This window comes from Ahaetulla prasina, chromosome 2 (genome assembly GCF_028640845.1).
Source record: "Ahaetulla prasina isolate Xishuangbanna chromosome 2, ASM2864084v1, whole genome shotgun sequence".
Lineage (NCBI taxonomy): Eukaryota > Metazoa > Chordata > Lepidosauria > Squamata > Colubridae > Ahaetulla > Ahaetulla prasina.
The window spans coordinates 83178546-83196920 of record NC_080540.1 but is presented as its reverse complement, the minus strand read 5'-3'; the positions used below and the strand labels follow the sequence as shown (position 1 = coordinate 83196920).

At 42.8% G+C, this 18375-nt stretch overlaps 1 protein-coding gene across 1 annotated transcript; it reads right to left on the bottom strand.

Annotated features, from left to right (window-relative positions):
* Positions 1-10731: 10731 nt before the first annotated feature.
* LOC131193398 (ovomucoid-like) lies at positions 10732-15390 on the bottom strand. Its single transcript, XM_058173503.1, has 4 exons — positions 15251-15390; positions 14682-14710; positions 13870-13979; positions 10732-10923 (listed from the first exon to the last, which is right to left on the bottom strand). Exons 1-4 carry the CDS (start codon positions 15303-15305, stop codon positions 10878-10880), a joined length of 240 nt encoding a protein of 79 aa, XP_058029486.1. The 5' UTR covers positions 15306-15390; the 3' UTR covers positions 10732-10877.
* Between the last annotated feature and the right edge of the window lie 2985 nt (positions 15391-18375).

Here is an 18375-nt window from a genome sequence, read left to right as displayed (position 1 = left end):
TGATCAGTGTGGGTTTGGGTGTGCTTTCTGGGTGGATGTGTGGTGGTGACATCCTGTGTGGACCTCGTGAGTGTGGGTCTGGTGTCATTCCTCGTGTTAGGGACACGTTTGTCAATAAGGGCAGGTTTCCAAATGGCTGGTAGGCGGGAGGTATCATCTCGTTTGTTCATGCTGTGTGGGCGTTTTCTATCTCGATGGCTTCTCTGATTATTCTGTTGTTAAAGTGTTCAGTTTTGGCGATAGTTCTGGTCTTTTAAAGTCAATATCGTGTCCTGTGACTTTAAAGTGTTGGACCAGGAAGAAGTTGGTTCCTCTTTTGAATGAGTTCTTGTGTTCTTCAATGCGCACTTATTCTTCTGTTGGTTTGTCCAATGTATGTGGTGGGCAGGCAGTGCATGGGATTTCATATACTCCTTGATTTTCTAACTCAATTTTGTCTTTGGGGTTTCTTAGGATGGTGGATATTTTTTGGTTTGTGCAGAATGCTGTCTTGATGTTATGTTTGTGGAGGATCTTGCTGATTCTGTCTGTGGTGCCTTTTATATATGGGAGGAGGGCTGTGCCATTTTCTTGCTCTCTGTCTTGGGTTTTAGTGGGGGGTTCCTTTTGGGTTTGTTTGGTAATCTTATTTCTCTGGAATCCATTGGATGTTAGTACGTTTGTGAGAGTGTGTAGTTCGGTTTTTAGGTGTTGTTCGTCAGCTAAGCATTTTGTTCTAGAGATGAGTGTCTTGGCTACGGAGTTGATCTGTGCTGGGTGGTGGTGTGAGAGTGCATGCAGATAGCGGTTTGTGTGTGTTTTCTTCTGGTAGATGGTGTGTCCTAGGGAGCCATTGGGTTTCTTGTAGACTAAGACATCTAGGAAGGAAGTTGGTTGTTAACTTCTGTTTCCATGGTGAACTGTATTTTGGGGTGTAGGCTATTGAGGTGTGTGAGGAAGTTTTCAAGTTTTTCTTTCCGTGTGGCCAGATTATGAAGGTGTCGTCACGATCTGAGCCAGAGTTTGGGTTTGTGATCAGATTTTTCTAGTGCTTGGGTTTCAAAGTGTTCCATGTAGAGGTTGGCAATGACAGGTGAGAGGGGTGATCCCATGGGTGCGCCTTCTATTTGTTTGTATTTTTGTCCGTTATAGATGAAGTATGTGTTGATAGGCAGTGGTTGGTCAGATCTAGTATGTGCTTGGGGGTTATATTTGTTTTGGATAGCTGTCAAGGCTTCTTTGATTGGCACTTGGGTGAAGAGGATATGACATCAAAGCTCACGAGTAGGTCGCTGGGCTGTAAGTTTTGTTTCTTTATGATCTCTATGAACTGGAATGAGTTTTTTACATTTGAGTCGAAGGATTCTGCATAGGGCTGTAGTTGTTTGGCGAGAAATTTGGCTAGGTTTTGTAGAGGTGAGCCTATGGAGCTGACTATGGGTCTGAGTGGGGTTCCTTCTTTGTGTATCTTGGGGAGGCCGAGAGCTTAGGGCATCTGGATGATTTCTCTGGGAATGATTCTTTGTTGGATTTCTTCGCTGATGGGGAGGCTTTATTTTGGATCTAGTGGTTTTTCTAGGTAGGTGGTGGGGTCTGTTTTAGGGGCTTGTATGCAGGGTCTTGGAGTAGGTTGGTTAATTTGGTTTGGTAGTCAGATGTGTTCATAACCACCGTGGCGTTGCCCTTGTCTGCTGGTAGGATTATTATGCTGGTATCTTTTTTCAGGTTAAGTAGTGCTGTCTGTTCCTCTTTGGGTAAGTTGCTTTTGGGTGGCTTGCTGCTGCAGAGGATGTTGGTGATTTCGAGTCTCATTTAGTTAGCGCCATCGGGGTTGATTTTGGTCAGGCTGGTTTCAACTCCGCATATAATGGTCTCAGTGGGGATGTATTTGGGAGTGACTGCAAAGTTGAACTTTGGAAAGGACATCGGTTTCAGCTTTGGTGAGGATCCTATCTGAGATGTTATGCACTGTTTGTTTCATGTGTTGCTGTGAGGGTGGAGGGGTTTGTTTCTGGCGTTCTTGTAGTCTTCGGAGTTTGTTGGTGTGCGTGTCTGTCTTGAGGGTGGTCTGTGTTTCGCCTCCAGACGGCAAGTTGTTTTGGATTTGTCCCAAAGTGCGGGTGCATCTTGTTGCTGAGTTTGAGGTGAAGTGTGAGGAGATCTTTGTTGATTTGATCTAGGAGGAATCTTTTGTGTGAAGTTCATTTCTGATTAAGGCCAATTCTGTTCTTTTTAGGATGCGTTTGGTGGCTGCAGAGTTGGAGTGGAATTTCAATTGGAAGCATTTGGGGATTAAATTTTCATCGGCAGTTTCAGAGGAATGCGAGGTCACATAAAATGGAAGCTCTTTGGACTTCTAGTTTTCATAGGTCCTGGTCAGATGGTGGATTTCCTCCCCGTAGAGGTGCAATATTTGTTTTCTGAGGTTTTCACGGGTGTTTGTATATAGGTCTTTGGTTGTTCGGGTTTTCTCCCGTGTAAAATTGGAAGTGTCTTGGCGACGTTTCGACGAAGTCTCATTCGTCATCTTCAGGCTTCAGCTTCGTGCTTCTGGGAGCAATGTGTGATCGCAGCTGTTTCTTCCTTTTAACTGCTAGTGGGGGTTTGAACTGATTGGGTGGGAGCTTGGCTGTGCTCTGATTGGATGGGGGTTTTTCTGTGCTCTGATTGGCTGGGGTGTGTCGTGTGTGGGGGGGGGGTTGGTTGTGCTCAGTCTAATCTGTGCTGCAGGGGGATTTGAGCTGGTGAGCTGCACTGCTGCTGTTTGGCTTCGTGTTCGTGGTCGTGCTACATCTTCGTAGTGGGTGTCAGTCTGCTGCATGTATGGATTGGAGGGGTTTGAAGTGGCTAATGTTGCAGCTGCGGTCTGGCTTCTGGTCCTTGGTCGTGCTTCCTGATCAGTGTGGGTTTGGGTGTGCTTTCTGGGTGGATGTGTGGTGGTGACATCCTGTGTGGACCTCGTGAGTGTGGGTCTGGTGTCATTCCTCGTGTTAGGGACACGCTTGTCAATAAGGGCAGGTTTCAAATGGCTGGTAGGCGGAGGTATCATCTCGTTTGTTCATGCTGTGTGGGCGTTTATCTCGATGGCTTCTCTGATTATTCTGTTGTTAAAGTGTTCAGTTTTGGCGATAGTTCTGGTCTTTTAAAGTCAATATCGTGTCCTGTGACTTTAAAGTGTTGGACCAGGAAGAAGTTGGTTCCTCTTTTGAATGAGTTCTTGTGTTCTTCAATGCGTGCACTTATTCTTCTGTTGGTTTGTCCAATGTATGTGGTGGGGCAGGCGGTGCATGGGATTTCATATACCCTTGATTTTCTAACTCAATTTTGTCTTTGGGGTTTCTTAGGATGGTGGATATTTTTGGTTTGTGCAGAATGCTGTCTTGATGTTATGTTTGTGGAGGATCTTGCTGATTCTGTCTGTGGTGCCTTTTATATATGGGAGGAGGGCTGTGCCATTTTCTTGCTCTCTGTCTTGGGTTTTAGTGGGGGTTCTTTTGGATTAGTTTGGTAATCTTATTTCTCTGGAATCCATTGGATGTTAGTACGTTTGTGAGAGTGTGTAGTTCGGTTTTAGGTGTTGTTCGTCAGCTAAGCATTTTGTTCTAGAGATGAGTGTCTTGGCTACGGAGTTGATCTGTGCTGGGTGGTGGTGTGAGAGTGCATGCAGATAGCGGTTTGTGTGTGTTTTCTTCTGGTAGATGGTGTGTCCTAGGGAGCCATTGGGTTTCTTGTAGACTAAGACATCTAGGAAGGGAAGTTGGTTGTTAACTTCTGTTTCCATGGTGAACTGTATTTTGGGGTGTAGGCTATTGAGGTGTGTGAGGAAGTTTTCAAGTTTTTCTTTCCCGTGTGGCCAGATTATGAAGGTGTCGCTCACGATCTGAGCCAGAGTTTGGGTTTGTGATCAGATTTTTCTAGTGCTTGGGTTTCAAAGTGTTCCATGTAGAGGTTGGCAATGACAGGTGAGAGGGGTGATCCCATGGGTGCGCCTTCTATTTGTTTGTATTTTTGTCCGTTATAGATGAAGTATGTGTTGGATAGGCAGTGGTTGGTCAGATCTAGTATGTGCTTGGGGGGGTTATATTTGTTTTGGATAGCTGTCAAGGCTTCTTTGATTGGCACTTGGGTGAATCAGGATATGACATCAAAGCTCACGAGTAGGTCGCTGGGCTGTAAGTTTTGTTTCTTTATGATCTCTATGAACTGGAATGAGTTTTTTACATGTGAGGCGATGGATTCTGCATAGGGCTGTAGTTGTTTGGCGAGAAATTTGGCTAGGTTTTGTAGAGGTGAGCCTATGGAGCTGACTATGGGTCTGAGTGGGGGTTCCTTCTTTGTGTATCTTGGGAGGCCAGAGCTTAGGGCATCTGGATGATTCCTCTCTGGGAATGATTCTTTGTTGGATTTCTTCGCTGATGGGGGAGGCTTTTATTTTGGATCTAGTGGTTTTTTCTAGGTAGGTGGTGGGGTCTGTTTTTAGGGGCTTGTATGCAGGGTCTTGGAGTAGGTTGGTTAATTTGGTTTGGTAGTCAGATGTGTTCATAACCACCGTGCTGCCCTTGTCTGCTGGTAGGATTATTATGCTGGTATCTTTTTCAGGTTAAGTAGTGCTGTCTGTTCCTCTTGGGTAAGTTGCTTTTGGGTGGCTTGCTGCTGCAGAGGATGTTGGTGATTTCGAGTCTGATTTTGTTAGCGCCATCGGGTTGATTTTGGTCAGGCTGGTTTCAACTCCGCATATAATGGTCTCAGTGGGGATGTATTTGGGAGTGACTGCAAAGTTGAACTTTGGAAAGGACATCGGTTTCAGCTTTGGTGAGGATCCTATCTGAGATGTTATGCACTGTTTGTTTCATGTGTTGCTGTGAGGGTGGAGGGGTTTGTTTCTGGCGTTCTTGTAGTCTTCGGAGTTTGTTGGTGTGCGTGTCTGTCTTGAGGGTGGTCTGTGTTTCGGCTCTCCAGACGGCAAGTTGTTTGGATTTGTCCCAAAGTGCCGGGTGCATCTTGTTGCTGAGTTTGAGGTGAAGTGTGAGGAGATCTTTGTTGATTTGATCTAGGAGGAATCTTTTTGTGTGAAGTTCATTTCTGATTAAGGCCAATTCTGTTTCTTTTAGGATGCGTTGGTGGCTGCAGAGTTGGAGTGGAATTTCAATTGGAAGCATTTGGGGATTAAATTTTCATCGCGGCAGTTTCAGAGGAATGCGAGGTCACATAAAATGGAAGCTCTTGGACTTCTAGTTTTCATAGGTCCTGGTCAGATGGTGGATTTCTCCCGTAGAGGTGCAATATTTGTTTTCTGAGGTTTTCACGGGTGTTTGTATATAGGTCTTTGGTTGTTCGGGTTTTCTCCCGTAAAATTGGAAGTGTCTTGGCGACGCTTCGACGAAGTCTCATTCGTCATCTTCAGGCTTCAGCTTCGTGCTTCTGGGAGCAATGTGATCGCAGCTGTTTCTTCCTTTTAACTGCTAGTGGGGTTTGAACTGATTGGGTGGGAGCTTGGCTGTGCTCTGATTGGATGGGGTTTTTCTGTGCCTGATTGGCTGGGGTGTGTCCTGTGTTGGTGGGGCTTGGTTGTGCTCAGTCTAATCTGTGCTGCAGGGGATTTGAGCTGGTGAGCTGCACTGCTGCTGTTTGGCTTCGTGTTCGTGGTCGTGCTACATCTTCGTAGTGGGTGTCAGTCTGCTGCATGTATGGATTGAGGGGTTTGAAGTGGCTAATGTTGCAGCTGCGGTCTGGCTTCTGGTCCTTGGTCGTGCTTCCTGATCAGTGTGGGTTTGGGTGTGCTTTCTGGGTGGATGTGGTGGTGACATCCTGTGTGGACCTCGTGAGTGTGGGTCTGGTGTCATTCCTCGTGTTAGGGACACGTTTGTCAATAAGGGCAGGTTTCCAAATGGCTGGTAGGCGGAGGTATCATCTCGTTTGTTCATGCTGTGTGGGCGTTTATCTCGATGGCTTCTCTGATTATTCTGTTGTTAAAGTGTTCAGTTTTGGCGATAGTTCTGGTCTTTTAAAGTCAATATCGTGTCCTGTGACTTTAAAGTGTTGGACCAGGAAGAAGTTGGTTCCTCTTTTGAATGAGTTCTTGTGTTCTTCAATGCGCACTTATTCTTCTGTTGGTTTGTCCAATGTATGTGGTGGGCAGGCAGTGCATGGGATTTCATATACTCCTTGATTTTCTAACTCAATTTTGTCTTTGGGGTTTCTTAGGATGGTGGATATTTTTGGTTTGTGCAGAATGCTGTCTTGATGTTATGTTTGTGGAGGATCTTGCTGATTCTGTCTGTGGTGCCTTTATATATGGGAGGAGGGCTGTGCCATTTTCTTGTTCTCTGTCTTGGATTTTAGTGGGGGGTTCTTTTTGGATTAGTTTGGTAATCCATTGGATGTTAGTACATTTGTGAGAGTGTGTAGTTCGGTTTTTAGGTGTTGTTCGTCAGCTAAGCATTTTGTTCTAGAGATGAGTGTCTTGGCTACGGAGTTGATCTGTGCTGGGTGGTGGTGTGAGAGTGCATGCAGATAGCGGTTTGTGTGTGTTTTCTTCTGGTAGATGGTGTGTCCTAGGGAGCCATTGGGTTTCTTGTAGACTAAGACATCTAGGAAGGGAAGTTGGTTGTTAACTTCTGTTTCCATGGTGAACTGTATTTTGGGGTGTAGGCTATTGAGGTGTGTGAGGAAGTTTTCAAGTTTTTCTTCCTGTGGCCAGATTATGAAGGTGTCACGATCTGAGCCAGAGTTTGGGTTTGTGATCAGATTTTTCTAGTGCTTGGGTTTCAAAGTGTTCCATGTAGAGGTTGGCAATGACAGGTGAGAGGGGTGATCCCATGGGTGCGCCTTCTATTTGTTTGTATTTTTGTCCGTTATAGATGAAGTATGTGTTGGATAGGCAGTGGTTGGTCAGATCTAGTATGTGCTTGGGGGGGTTATATTTGTTTTGGATAGCTGTGTTGATTGGCACTTGGGTGAAGAGGGATATGACATCAAAGCTCACGAGTAGGTCGCTGGGCTGTAAGTTTTGTTTCTTTATGATCTCTATGAACTGGAATGAGTTTTTTACATGTGAGGCGATGGATTCTGCATAGGGCTGTAGTTGTTTGGCGAGAAATTTGGCTAGGTTTTGTAGAGGTGAGCCCACACAGCATGAACAAACGAGATGATACCTCCCGCCTACCAGCCATTTGGAAACCTGCCCTTATTGACAAACGTGTCCCTAACACGAGGAATGACACCAGACCCACACTCACGAGGTCCACACAGGATGTCACCACCACACATCCACCCAGAAAGCACACCCAAACCCACACTGATCAGGAAGCACGACCAAGGACCAGAAGCCAGACCGCAGCTGCAACATTAGCCACTTCAAACCCCTCCAATCCATACATGCAGCAGACTGACACCCACTACGAAGATGTAGCACGACCACGAACACGAAGCCAAACAGCAGCAGTGCAGCTCACCAGCTCAAATCCCCCTGCAGCACAGATTAGACTGAGCACAACCAAGCCCCCACCAACACAGGACACACCCCCAGCCAATCAGAGCACAGAAAACCCCATCCAATCAGAGCACAGCCAAGCTCCCACCCAATCAGTTCAAACCCCACTAGCAGTTAAAAGGAAGAAACAGCTGCGATCACACATTGCCCCAGAAGCACGAAGCTGAAGCCTGAAGATGATTTAATGAGACTTAAAAGCGCCAAGACACTTCCAATTTTACACGGGAGAAAACCCGAACAACCAAAGACCTATATATATATATATATATACACACACACACACACACACACACACACACACACATACATACATACATGCAGGTTTTGGTATGTTCGGGTCTTTTCCCGTGTAAGATTGGAAGTATTTAGGCAACGTTTCGATGAGATCTCACTCATCATCTTCAGGCTCTGGCTTTGTTCTTATGTGAGCAAAGTGTGGATTTTAAGAGCTGTTTCTCTATAAATACTGGTGTGGAGGAGGTGTTTTTTGAATTGCAGGCCTAGCTGTTGCAAGCTGATTGGTTGGCTGTGTTGCTAATTGATTAATGGGGTTGATGTTTGTGTGGGAAGTAGCATTTTGGGCCCTGGTCTGGTTCCGAGTTTGAGGTCTTGTCATGTGTGGATGTTTGTGTGGGAAGTAGCATTTTGGCTCTGGTCTGGTTCCGAGTTCGAGGTCCTGTCATGTGTATATATATATATTATATATATAATATAAAGCATGTAAAATGGAATTGATATGTTGATAGTAACAAGACAATTTGTAGAATTGCTGGTTTTCCCCCCACCTAGTTAGAATGGGCATAGATGGGATAATCTGAGTCTTCATCATTAAACAAGGGCTTCTGGAACCATATCTTCTCTCCTGAGGCAACTAAAATATATAAAATATTCTGCTTGAGAGTTCTACAAAATCCATCCATTAATTTGTTTGTTCATGGAGAAGGACAGAATTACCCATAGTAATGATTTCTTCTCTAGCTATAGAGTAAATCTTATATTTACAAATACTTCTTGCAGAAAAAGAACATTGCTGTAAGTTCAATCATTGGCAGCACAGTGGGATGGGAACAGAAAACAGGACCTATTTCCATAATTACCATAAATTGTGACAAAATGATTATTTGTTATTAACTCCTTCCTCTTTAAGACAGGAGAGCATAAGACCAGGTGGTCCTCCCCTCTTCTGGAAGGTCTTCCCTTCCTCAACTTAGCCATCCCTCATAAGTGACCATTGACCCCTTCTAACAGGAGTAGGAAGCTATTAAGGGGGAGGGGGCAATGCTACCTCAAATGGACCCAAATAAGAGCCAAATAAGAGCCAAATAAATAATTGTTACCATTCCCACTACATCTATGAAGGTTTTTTTATTAAGTTCCTAATCCTGCCTCTATAGAGACTGATTTTTTTATTTATTTATCCCAAATACTTGGCTTTCTTCAAGTATGCAACAACAACTTTACCTAAAATAATCTGGTATGATGGAAACAAGTTCCAAAAGAAGATTTGTAGAGAGATAATGCTTTGCTTTGTTTATTGATAAATCTGCAAAAGACATTTAATACAGCAGCCAAGCAGAATCAGAGGGAAGAACAGAATTTTTGTGGGGATGTTAATGAGCAGGGCATGAAGATGGTGAGATATCCTTAATAAATTTTCCTTAGTCTTCTACATTTTAAGATGTCAACATTTTCCGAAGCGTCTCAGCCCAATTCTTCTTCCACTGCGACTGGAGAGAAACAGGGAAGGGAAACAGAGATAAAAACTAAATTAAAAATCCACTATAGTGGTTCACCCCAGTGGTAGGTTGCTACTGGTTCGCACCAGTTCGGGAGGACCGGTAGTGGTAATTTCCGCTAGTTCGGACAACTGTTAGTAATTGCTGGCTTGCCACGCCCTCGAACCAGTTCCGTTTGCTCACCCCAGCCACCAGATTCGCTCGCCCTACCCCCCCTCCACCTACTTCCACTATGTGGTTCCTCCGCATATCCAGCTGAGCCGCACGATCATCAGAGGTTTTTTTTTTTACTTTTAAAAGCATTTTTTCTTCAGTCAAAAATGCTTTTAAAAGTAAAAAAAAAAAAGCTGGGATCATCTGAACCCTTTAAAAGCAATTTTTCTACAAAGGGTTCTGGCACTCAGGCAACTCAGCTGGGAGCAAAGTGGATTTTAAGAGCTGTTTCTCTATAAATACTGGTGTGGGGGAGGTGTTTTTTGAATTGCAGGCCTAGCTGTTGCAAGCTGATTGGTTGGCTGTGTTGCTAATTGATTAATGGGGTTGATGTTTGTGTGGGAAGTAGCATTTTGGGCCCTGGTCTGGTTCCGAGTTTGAGGTCTTGTCATGTGTGGATGTTTGTGTGGGAAGTAGCATTTTGGGCTCTGGTCTGGTTCCGAGTTCGAGGTCCTAACATGTGTATATATATATATTATATATATAATATAAAGCATGTAAAATGGAATTGATATGCTGATAGTAACAAGACAATTTGTAGAATTGCTGGTTTTCCCCCCACCTAGTTAGAATGGGCATAGATGGGATAATCTGAGTCTTCATCATTAAACAAGGGCTTCTGGAACCATATCTTCTCTCCTGAGGCAACTAAAATATATAAAATATTCTGCTTGAGAGTTCTACAAAATCCATCCATTAATTTGTTTGTTCATGGAGAAGGACAGAATTACCCATAGTAATGATTTCTTCTCTAGCTATAGAGTAAATCTTATATTTACAAATACTTCTTGCAGAAAAAGAACATTGCTGTAAGTTCAGTCATTGGCAGCACAGTGGGATAGGAACAGAAAACAGGACCTATTTCCATAATTACCATAAATTGTGACAAAATGATTATTTGTTATTAACTCCTTCCTCTTTAAGACAGGAGAGCATAAGACCAGGTGGTCCTCCCCTCTTCTGGAAGGTCTTCCCTTCCTCAATTTAGCCATCCCTCATAAGTGACTATTGACCCCTTCTAACAGGAGTAGGAAGCTATTAAGGGGGAGGGGGCAATGCTACCTCAATTGGACCCAAATAAGAGCCAAATAAGAGCCAAATAAATAATTGTTACCATTCCCACTACATCTATGAAGGTTTTTTTATTAAGTTCCTAATCCTGCCTCTATAGAGACTGATTTTTTTTTTATTTATCCCAAATACTTGGCTTTCTTCAAGTATGCAACAACAACTTTACCTAAAATAATCTGGTATGATGGAAACAAGTTCCAAAAGAAGATTTGTAGAGAGATAATGCTTTGCTTTGTTTATTGATAAATCTGCAAAAGACATTTAATACAGCAGCCAAGCAGAATCAGAGGGAAGAACAGAATTTTTGTGGGGATGTTAATGAGCAGGGCATGAAGATGGTGAGATATCCTTAATAAATTTTCCTTAGTCTTCTACATTTTAAGATGTCAACATTTTCCGAAGCGTCTCAGCCCAATTCTTCTTCCACTGCGACTGAAGAGAAACAGGGAAGGGAAACAGAGATAAAAACTAAATTAAAAATCCACTATAGTGGTTCACCCCAGTGGTAGGTTGCTACTGGTTCGCACCAGTTCGGGAGGACCGGTAATGGTAATTTCCGCTAGTTCGGACAACTGTTAGTAATTGCTGGCTGGCCACGCCCTCGAACCAGTTCCGTTTGCTCACCCCAGCCGCCAGATTCGCTCACCCTGCCCCCCCTCCACCTACTTCCACTATGTGGTTCCTCCGCATATCCAGCTGAGCCGCACGATCATCAGAGGTTGTTTTTTTTTTTACTTTTAAAAGCATTTTTTCTTCAGTCAAAAAATGCTTTTAAAAGTAAAAAAAAAAGCTGGGATCATCTGAACCCTTTAAAAGCATTTTTTCTACAAAAGGGTTCTGGCACTCAGGCAACTCAGCTGGGAGCAAAGTGGTGGGTTTTGCTGGCATTTCAGGGTAAGGGGAGGGAGGGAGGGAGACAGAGAGAGAGAAATAGAAAAAGAGAGAAAGAAAGAAAGACACAAAGAAAGAAAGAGAAAGAAAGAAAGAAAGAAGGAGGGAGGAGGGAGGGAGAAAAGAGAGAGACAAAGAGACAAAGAGAGAGAAACAAAGAGAAAGAAAAGAAAAGAAAGAGAGAGAGAGAGAGAGGATAGGAGAGAGAAAAGAGAGAAAGAAAGAAAAAGACAAAGAAAGACAAAGAGGACGGGCGAGAGAGAAAAGAGAGAGAGAGAGAGAGAAAGGAAGAAGAAAGAGGAAGAAAGAGGAAGAAAGGGGAGAGAAAGAGAGAGAGAGAGAAGAGGAAGGAAGGACCACAAACCCTGGCAGTAGATGTGATTTCAAAAGATGCTTTGAAACAGGACAGCAGTCTAGGGCTGCAAGGGACCTTAGAGGCTATCTAGTCCAACCCCCTGCTCCAGCAGGAAACCTCACATCATCTGGATAATTTTGTTGCCTCTAACAGAGAGAAAAATTGCCAGAAAGGAGGAGTTTACTAGGACAAGGCTGCCATGCAGAGGAAGGCAGAGATAGTCCTTGACTTATGACCAGAACTGAGTTCAAAATTTTGGTTGCTAAGCAAGATCGTTGTTAAGTGAGTTTCACCACATTTTACTCAATCCATGATCTCTCCTGGCTCTAACAGTCTTATGCAAGCTAGGGAAGAACATCTGAAGGTGTGTGTAATATTCTAAATCAGCGGTTCTCAACCTGTGGGTCGGAACCCCATTGGGGGTCGAATGATGATTTGCCAGGGGTCGCCTAAGACCATCGGAAATATGGGAAGTATACTTGCGAGTCGAAGAATCGCACTCCAATGGTTGACTCCACAAGCCAGCTGCAGGCTCTTCAAATCGCTAGCCGAATTCGGCTTCAGGCACGATGAATTAAAAAAGAGAGAAATCTTTGCTCTGATGTCTCCCTCTCAAGCCAGCTGCAATCACTCCCAATCGCTAGCCTAATCTGGCTTCAGGCGTGATAAACTTAATAGGGGAGGAGTCTCCATTTTAATGCCTCCATCCTCAAGGCAATCGCAAGCAGTTCAGATCACTAGCCAATATGGCTTCAGGCGCGATAAATTCAAAATGAAAATAATTTTATGGTTGGGGTCGCCACATCGTGGGGAATTGTATTAAAGGGGTCGCCACATTGTGGGGAATTGTATTAAAGGGGTCGCAGCACTATAAAGGTTGAGAACCACTGTTCTAAATGCACAGAAGTTATAGTGAAATGTGTGGCAGAAAGTGGACTTTGGGTGTATTTTTCCAAATGTAGTAAGTGAGATTGAATGTGTATAGTTTTAGAAGAGGGGTGTGCATGTGTGATTATATACTATGTAATATGTATGTACCAGTGGTGGATTTCAAATTTTTTACTACTGCTTCTGTGCATGTGGCTTGGTGGGCGTGGCTTGGTGGGCCTGGCTTGGTGGGGAAGGTTACTGTAAAATCCCCATTTCCTCCCAATCAGCTGGGACTTGGGAGACAGAGAATGGATGGGGGCAGGGCCAGTCAGAGGTGGTATTTACCAGTTCTCCGAACTGCTCAAAATTTCCACTATCGGTTCTCCAGAACTGGTCAGAACCTGCTGAAACCCACCTCTGGTATGTACACATATGGCATGTATAAATAGGATTAAATAGTATATTTTGGATGTTCAGTAATAGTAAATAAATAGACAGGGAAATTGTATCTCGTTGAGACCTTTGAGGCAAAGGAGAGGCCAGGCACCCTAATCCTAACCTTTGACGTGAGTGACATCAAGTTGGCCAGACCCACCCAGTCACATAACCACCAAGCCACACCCTCTGTGGGGGCTCCCACACTCTGGAACGAGCTTCCCCCGGGTTTACGCCAAATACCTGACCTTCGGACCTTCCGCCGCGAACTGAAGACACATCTTTTCATTCGCGCGGGGCTGGCTTAAATTTTATTGATTTTAAATTATCTATTATTAATTTTAATGGGGTTTTAGTTTTATATATTTTAAAGTTTTTTAGGCCAATTATAAAATAAGTTTTTTAATTTGTATTTTAAATTGTATATTGTATTGCTTGTTTTTATTTTTGGCTGTACACCGCCCTGAGTCCTTCGGGAGAAGGGCGGTATAAAAATCGAATAAATAATAATAATAATAATAAATAATAATAATGAAATAAGCCACGCCCACAGAGCCAGTAGTAAAAAAATTTAGAACCCACCCCTGGTTCACCCAGCCAAAAGTCTGTAATAGTCAGCAATATTACAAGGGACAACTTGCCTATCCTTCCCTCTCCCCCTAAAATTAGTAACGTATTCTCCTTGGAACCACCATGCAACCTATCTTTGGCAGAAAATGGCTTTTGAGTGAACACTTGAAAGGAGGATAAGTTTGCATACTTCTTTTTGAAGCCAAGAAATCCAAGGTTCCCGATCTGCAGTTGCACAGAGTGAAACATGTACTTACACATAAGCATTGCAGAAATGACACTTGTTGGTATAAGTCACGCCATAAGAGCTACAAATGGGTCGATAATCCCGGGGGCAGAGTCTTCTTGGGTACCCACGACAATAGCGCTATGGGAAAAAGCAAATGATGTGTTTCATAGGGCTGCCCTGTCCTTCTTTTTAAGGGGGCAAGTCTGATGATAATTTGAATATCCTGAGTTAAATTGATTATCTATTTTTATCCCATCAACTTTTAATTCTTTCTTCTGCAAAGTCAATTTGCAGTGGAAATGTTTTTAATTGTGTGCTGTGCCCCTGAAGGGCCTCTTGTAGCTCAATAGGCTAATGCAGTCTGTTATTAACAGCAGCTGCTTGCAATTACTGCAGGTTCAAGCCCCACCAGGCCCAAGGTTGACTTAGCCTTCCATCCTTTATAAGGTAGGTAAAATGAGGACCCAGATTGTTGGGGGGGCAATACAAGTTGACTTTGTATATAATATACAAATGGATGAGACTACTGCCTTACACAATGTAAGCCGCCCTGAGTCTTCGGAGATGGGCGGGATATAAATTCAAATTTAAAAAAAGGGTAAACAGCTTGGGAGAGGGAATGGATAAAAACAGAAGAACTGGACTGATGGAGGAAGATGAGAGGAAACTGCCTGAAAAATCATTCTGAGTCTTATTGTATCAGAGGTTACAATATATTGGCCACAAAGGTGGTGGTGATGGGGAGGGATAGGCACAGGCTTATTATTATGCATCCACACTTCTGGGTCCTATCCAAGGACTTCATTTAATAACTAAAATTTAATAACTAAAAGTACCCACCCGTAAATTGAGTCCTTGTGCAGCAATATCTGGGGGGAAAAAACATGCCAAATGTAAACATTTGAAACAATTCCATATTATCTCTTATTTTTTATAATTTACTAGTGCATTTCAATTTGCCCTGTTCCTTACTCCACCCTTCCCATTAAAACCCTTGACCAACTGAACTAAAAACAAAGCATTAACAAATCCAGTGAAAACCAACCATTACAAGTGATGAGGATGTCAATAGGAAGTTCAATATTGTTGATTTCTACAGGAATTCTGCTTCTGTACCTGAAAGAACCACTTTATTCTAACTATTGGGAATGCTCCATCAGACCTCTTAGAAACTATGACAACTGGAAAACCCCTGGTTTGTGGGTCTTCCAGTGAAATAGCCAATTCTGCACCAAGAGTCTCCAATTTTTATTTGCTCCTTGTGCAGATCCCCTGAGCAAGAATTATTTCCCACTGAGCCAGCCTTGAGGATATCTGTGGACTATTGTCTGATTTTTCCTGGAGACCATGGAAAGGGTGTCCTCAAATCTCTCAGAAAAGGAAAAGTTGGATTAGTAAACAGAACTTACCAGAGTACAAGAAGAAGAGCAGCAGAGTGAGCAGCAGAAAGCTTCCTGGCTTCATGATTCTTCACAGAACTTGGTTGAGTAGGACTCTTTGGAGCAGTTGATGCTGAAGGTGTGGTCTCAAAGCTTTCCCCTGCCCTTCCAGGCTATATATGCATACCCTGACTACTTTGATGATGAAAACTCTCCCTTTCAGATGTACTTGGATGTGAAATTGCCTGTTTGCTGAATTCTGTGGTAAGCTGGTCCGTTTATAAACTTCCTTTTACACAATTAACAGGATTCAGGAAGCACCCCTCTCCTGATTAAAATATTTTAAAACTTCTGCATGAAAATGATGAAATTACAGGGCTCTAGTCCCTGAGAGTCAAAGAGATAATCATCTGCCACATAATACAGCCGAATTAACAAGTGTTGATAAGAAAAACAAAGGAGTCTGGATAGTGGATTTGGCAGCAGAATAAAAGAGAAAGAACTGGAAAAAATAACAAAATACAAAGTATTGCAAATAGAAATAGAACGTCTGTGGCAAAAAAAGCGAAAGTGGCACCAATAATAAGAGGCACCTTGGGTGCAATTCCAAAACAATTAGAGCATCACTTGAACACCATCAGCATTGACAAAATCACCATTGGTCAATTGCAAAAGGCAGCTTTATTCAGAACAGCTTACATTGTGTGATGATACTCCTTCTTGCTTAAAAGTCTGTGCTGACCAGTTGGCCCCTATCTTCACCCGTACAGGTATCTTTAATAAATCGCTAGAGATGTGCTATGTTCTTTCCTGCTTCAAATGCTCTATTATCACCCCAGTGCTGAACAAGCCCACCATCAAGGAACTGAATGACTACAGACCAGTTGCTCTAACGTCTATAGTTATGAAAACCTTTGAAAGGCTGGTGCTGTCCCACTTGAAAACCATCATGGATCTGCTGTTAGACCCCCTGCAATTGCATACCGAGCAAATGGATCAACAGATGATGCTGTTAATATGGCTCTGCACTACATCCTACAACATCTTGAATCTCCAAAGACCTACACAAGAGTCCTCTTCGTAGACTTTAGTTCAGCATTCAACACCATCATTCCAGATATTCTTCTAACTAAGCTAAACCAGCTAGCAGTACCTGAACACACTTGTAAATGGATCATAAGCTTCCTAACAGACAGGGGGCAGCAGGTGAAGCTAAGCAGAATCACATCAGATACCTGTACAATTAGCACAGGGGGCCCACAAGGCTATGTGCTCTCTCCACTTCTCTTCTCTCTATATACCAATGACTGCATCTCAAATGATCCATCTGTTAAAACTACTGAAGTTTGCAGATGACACAACAGTGATTGGTCTCATTCGAGACAATGATGAATACGCATACAGAGGGGAGGTTGAACAACTAATCTCGTGGTGTGACCAGAACAGTCTGGAACTGAACACACTCAAAACCGTAGAAATGGTGGTGGACTTTAGGAGAAACCCTTCCATACTACCACCGCTTACAATACTAGACAACACAGTATCAACAGTATAGACCAGGGGTAGTCAACCTTTTTATACCTACCACCCACTTTTGTATCTCTGTTAGTAGTAAAATTTTCTAACTGCCCACCGGTTTGGGGAAGATGCACAAGCTATTCTGAGACGAGGCTCTTTTGTTTGCGGTCGCACTATAGCGCCATTTAGTTTCACTTACGTAACGTGAACTAAACTTAAGTGCTGGCGATACAAATGGTATATTTTCAGAAATTTAAATTGTCATGGGGAATTTTATGAAAACCTAATGAAAATGTTTTTAAATAATGTTATGAAATTTTTTTTAAAAGTCAATTAAATAAAAAAAAATAAAGTGCTTCAGTATTGGACAAAACCCATACCGCCCACCATAAAAGCTGGAACGCCCACTAGTGGGCGGTAGGGACCAGGTTGTTAGACCTTCAAATTTCTAGGTTCTATCATATCTCATGACCTAAAATGGACACCCAACATCAAAAATGTCATCAAAAAAGCACAACAAAGAATGTTCTTTCTGCACCAACTCAAAAGGCTCAAACTGCCCAAAGAGCTGCTGATACAGTTCTACAGAGGAGTTGGTGAGTCTGTCATCTGCACCTCTATAACTGTCTGATTTGGTTCCGCAACCCAACAAGACAGACACAGACTTCAGAGGAAAATTAGAACTGCAGAAAAAACAATTACTACCAATCTGCCTTCCATTGAGGACCTGTATACTGCACGAGTCAAAAAGAAGGCTGTGAAAATATTTACAGACCCCTCGCATCCTGGACATAAATTGTTTCAACTCCTACCCTCAAAATGACGCTACAGAGCACTGCACACCAAAACAACTAGACAGAAGAACAATTTTTTCCCAAACGCCATCACTCTGTTAAACAAATAATTCCCTCAATACTGTCAAACTAGTTATTAAGTCTGCATTACTATTAATCTTCTCATTGTTCCTATCACCCTTCTCCTCCCACTTACAACTGTATGACTGTAACGTTGCTGGTATCCTTAAGATTTATATTGACTGTTTCCCTATGACTATCATTAAGTGTTGTACCTTATGATTCTTGATGAATGTATCTTTTATGTACTCCGAGAGCATATGCACGAAGACAAATTCCTTGTGTGTCCAATCACACTTGGCCAATAAATAATTCTATTCTATTCTATACCTTTATCACCATCAGACAATATATGCTTTTTACAGGTCCTTGGGAAGGACTTAATATGTGGACAAACATGCCAAATCCATTCTGACTCTCTGTCAAGCCACAGTAATAATAATAACTTCCTAATAAATGAGTCACAGCACTAGACAATTAAACAGAACAAACTTCAAGGTACAGTCCTGAATTATCTACTTATTGAAACCCTGTCTGCAGCAATGAGAGCCATTCCTTCATATAACATCTTATATAAAGATAGCTGCCCCTCAAAGCGTGATTCTGGGCAACAAACAATCATACAATTAAGACACAATTTTGAAAAGAAATTAATTACAAATATCAGCCAGGATTTATTATGATCCATCAGTATCAGCATAATCAGAAAATGGGGATCTTCACACATTCAGAACCTCAGGTCCAGGTACATTTCAAGGCATTTCCAATGCCAGCAGAGTCATT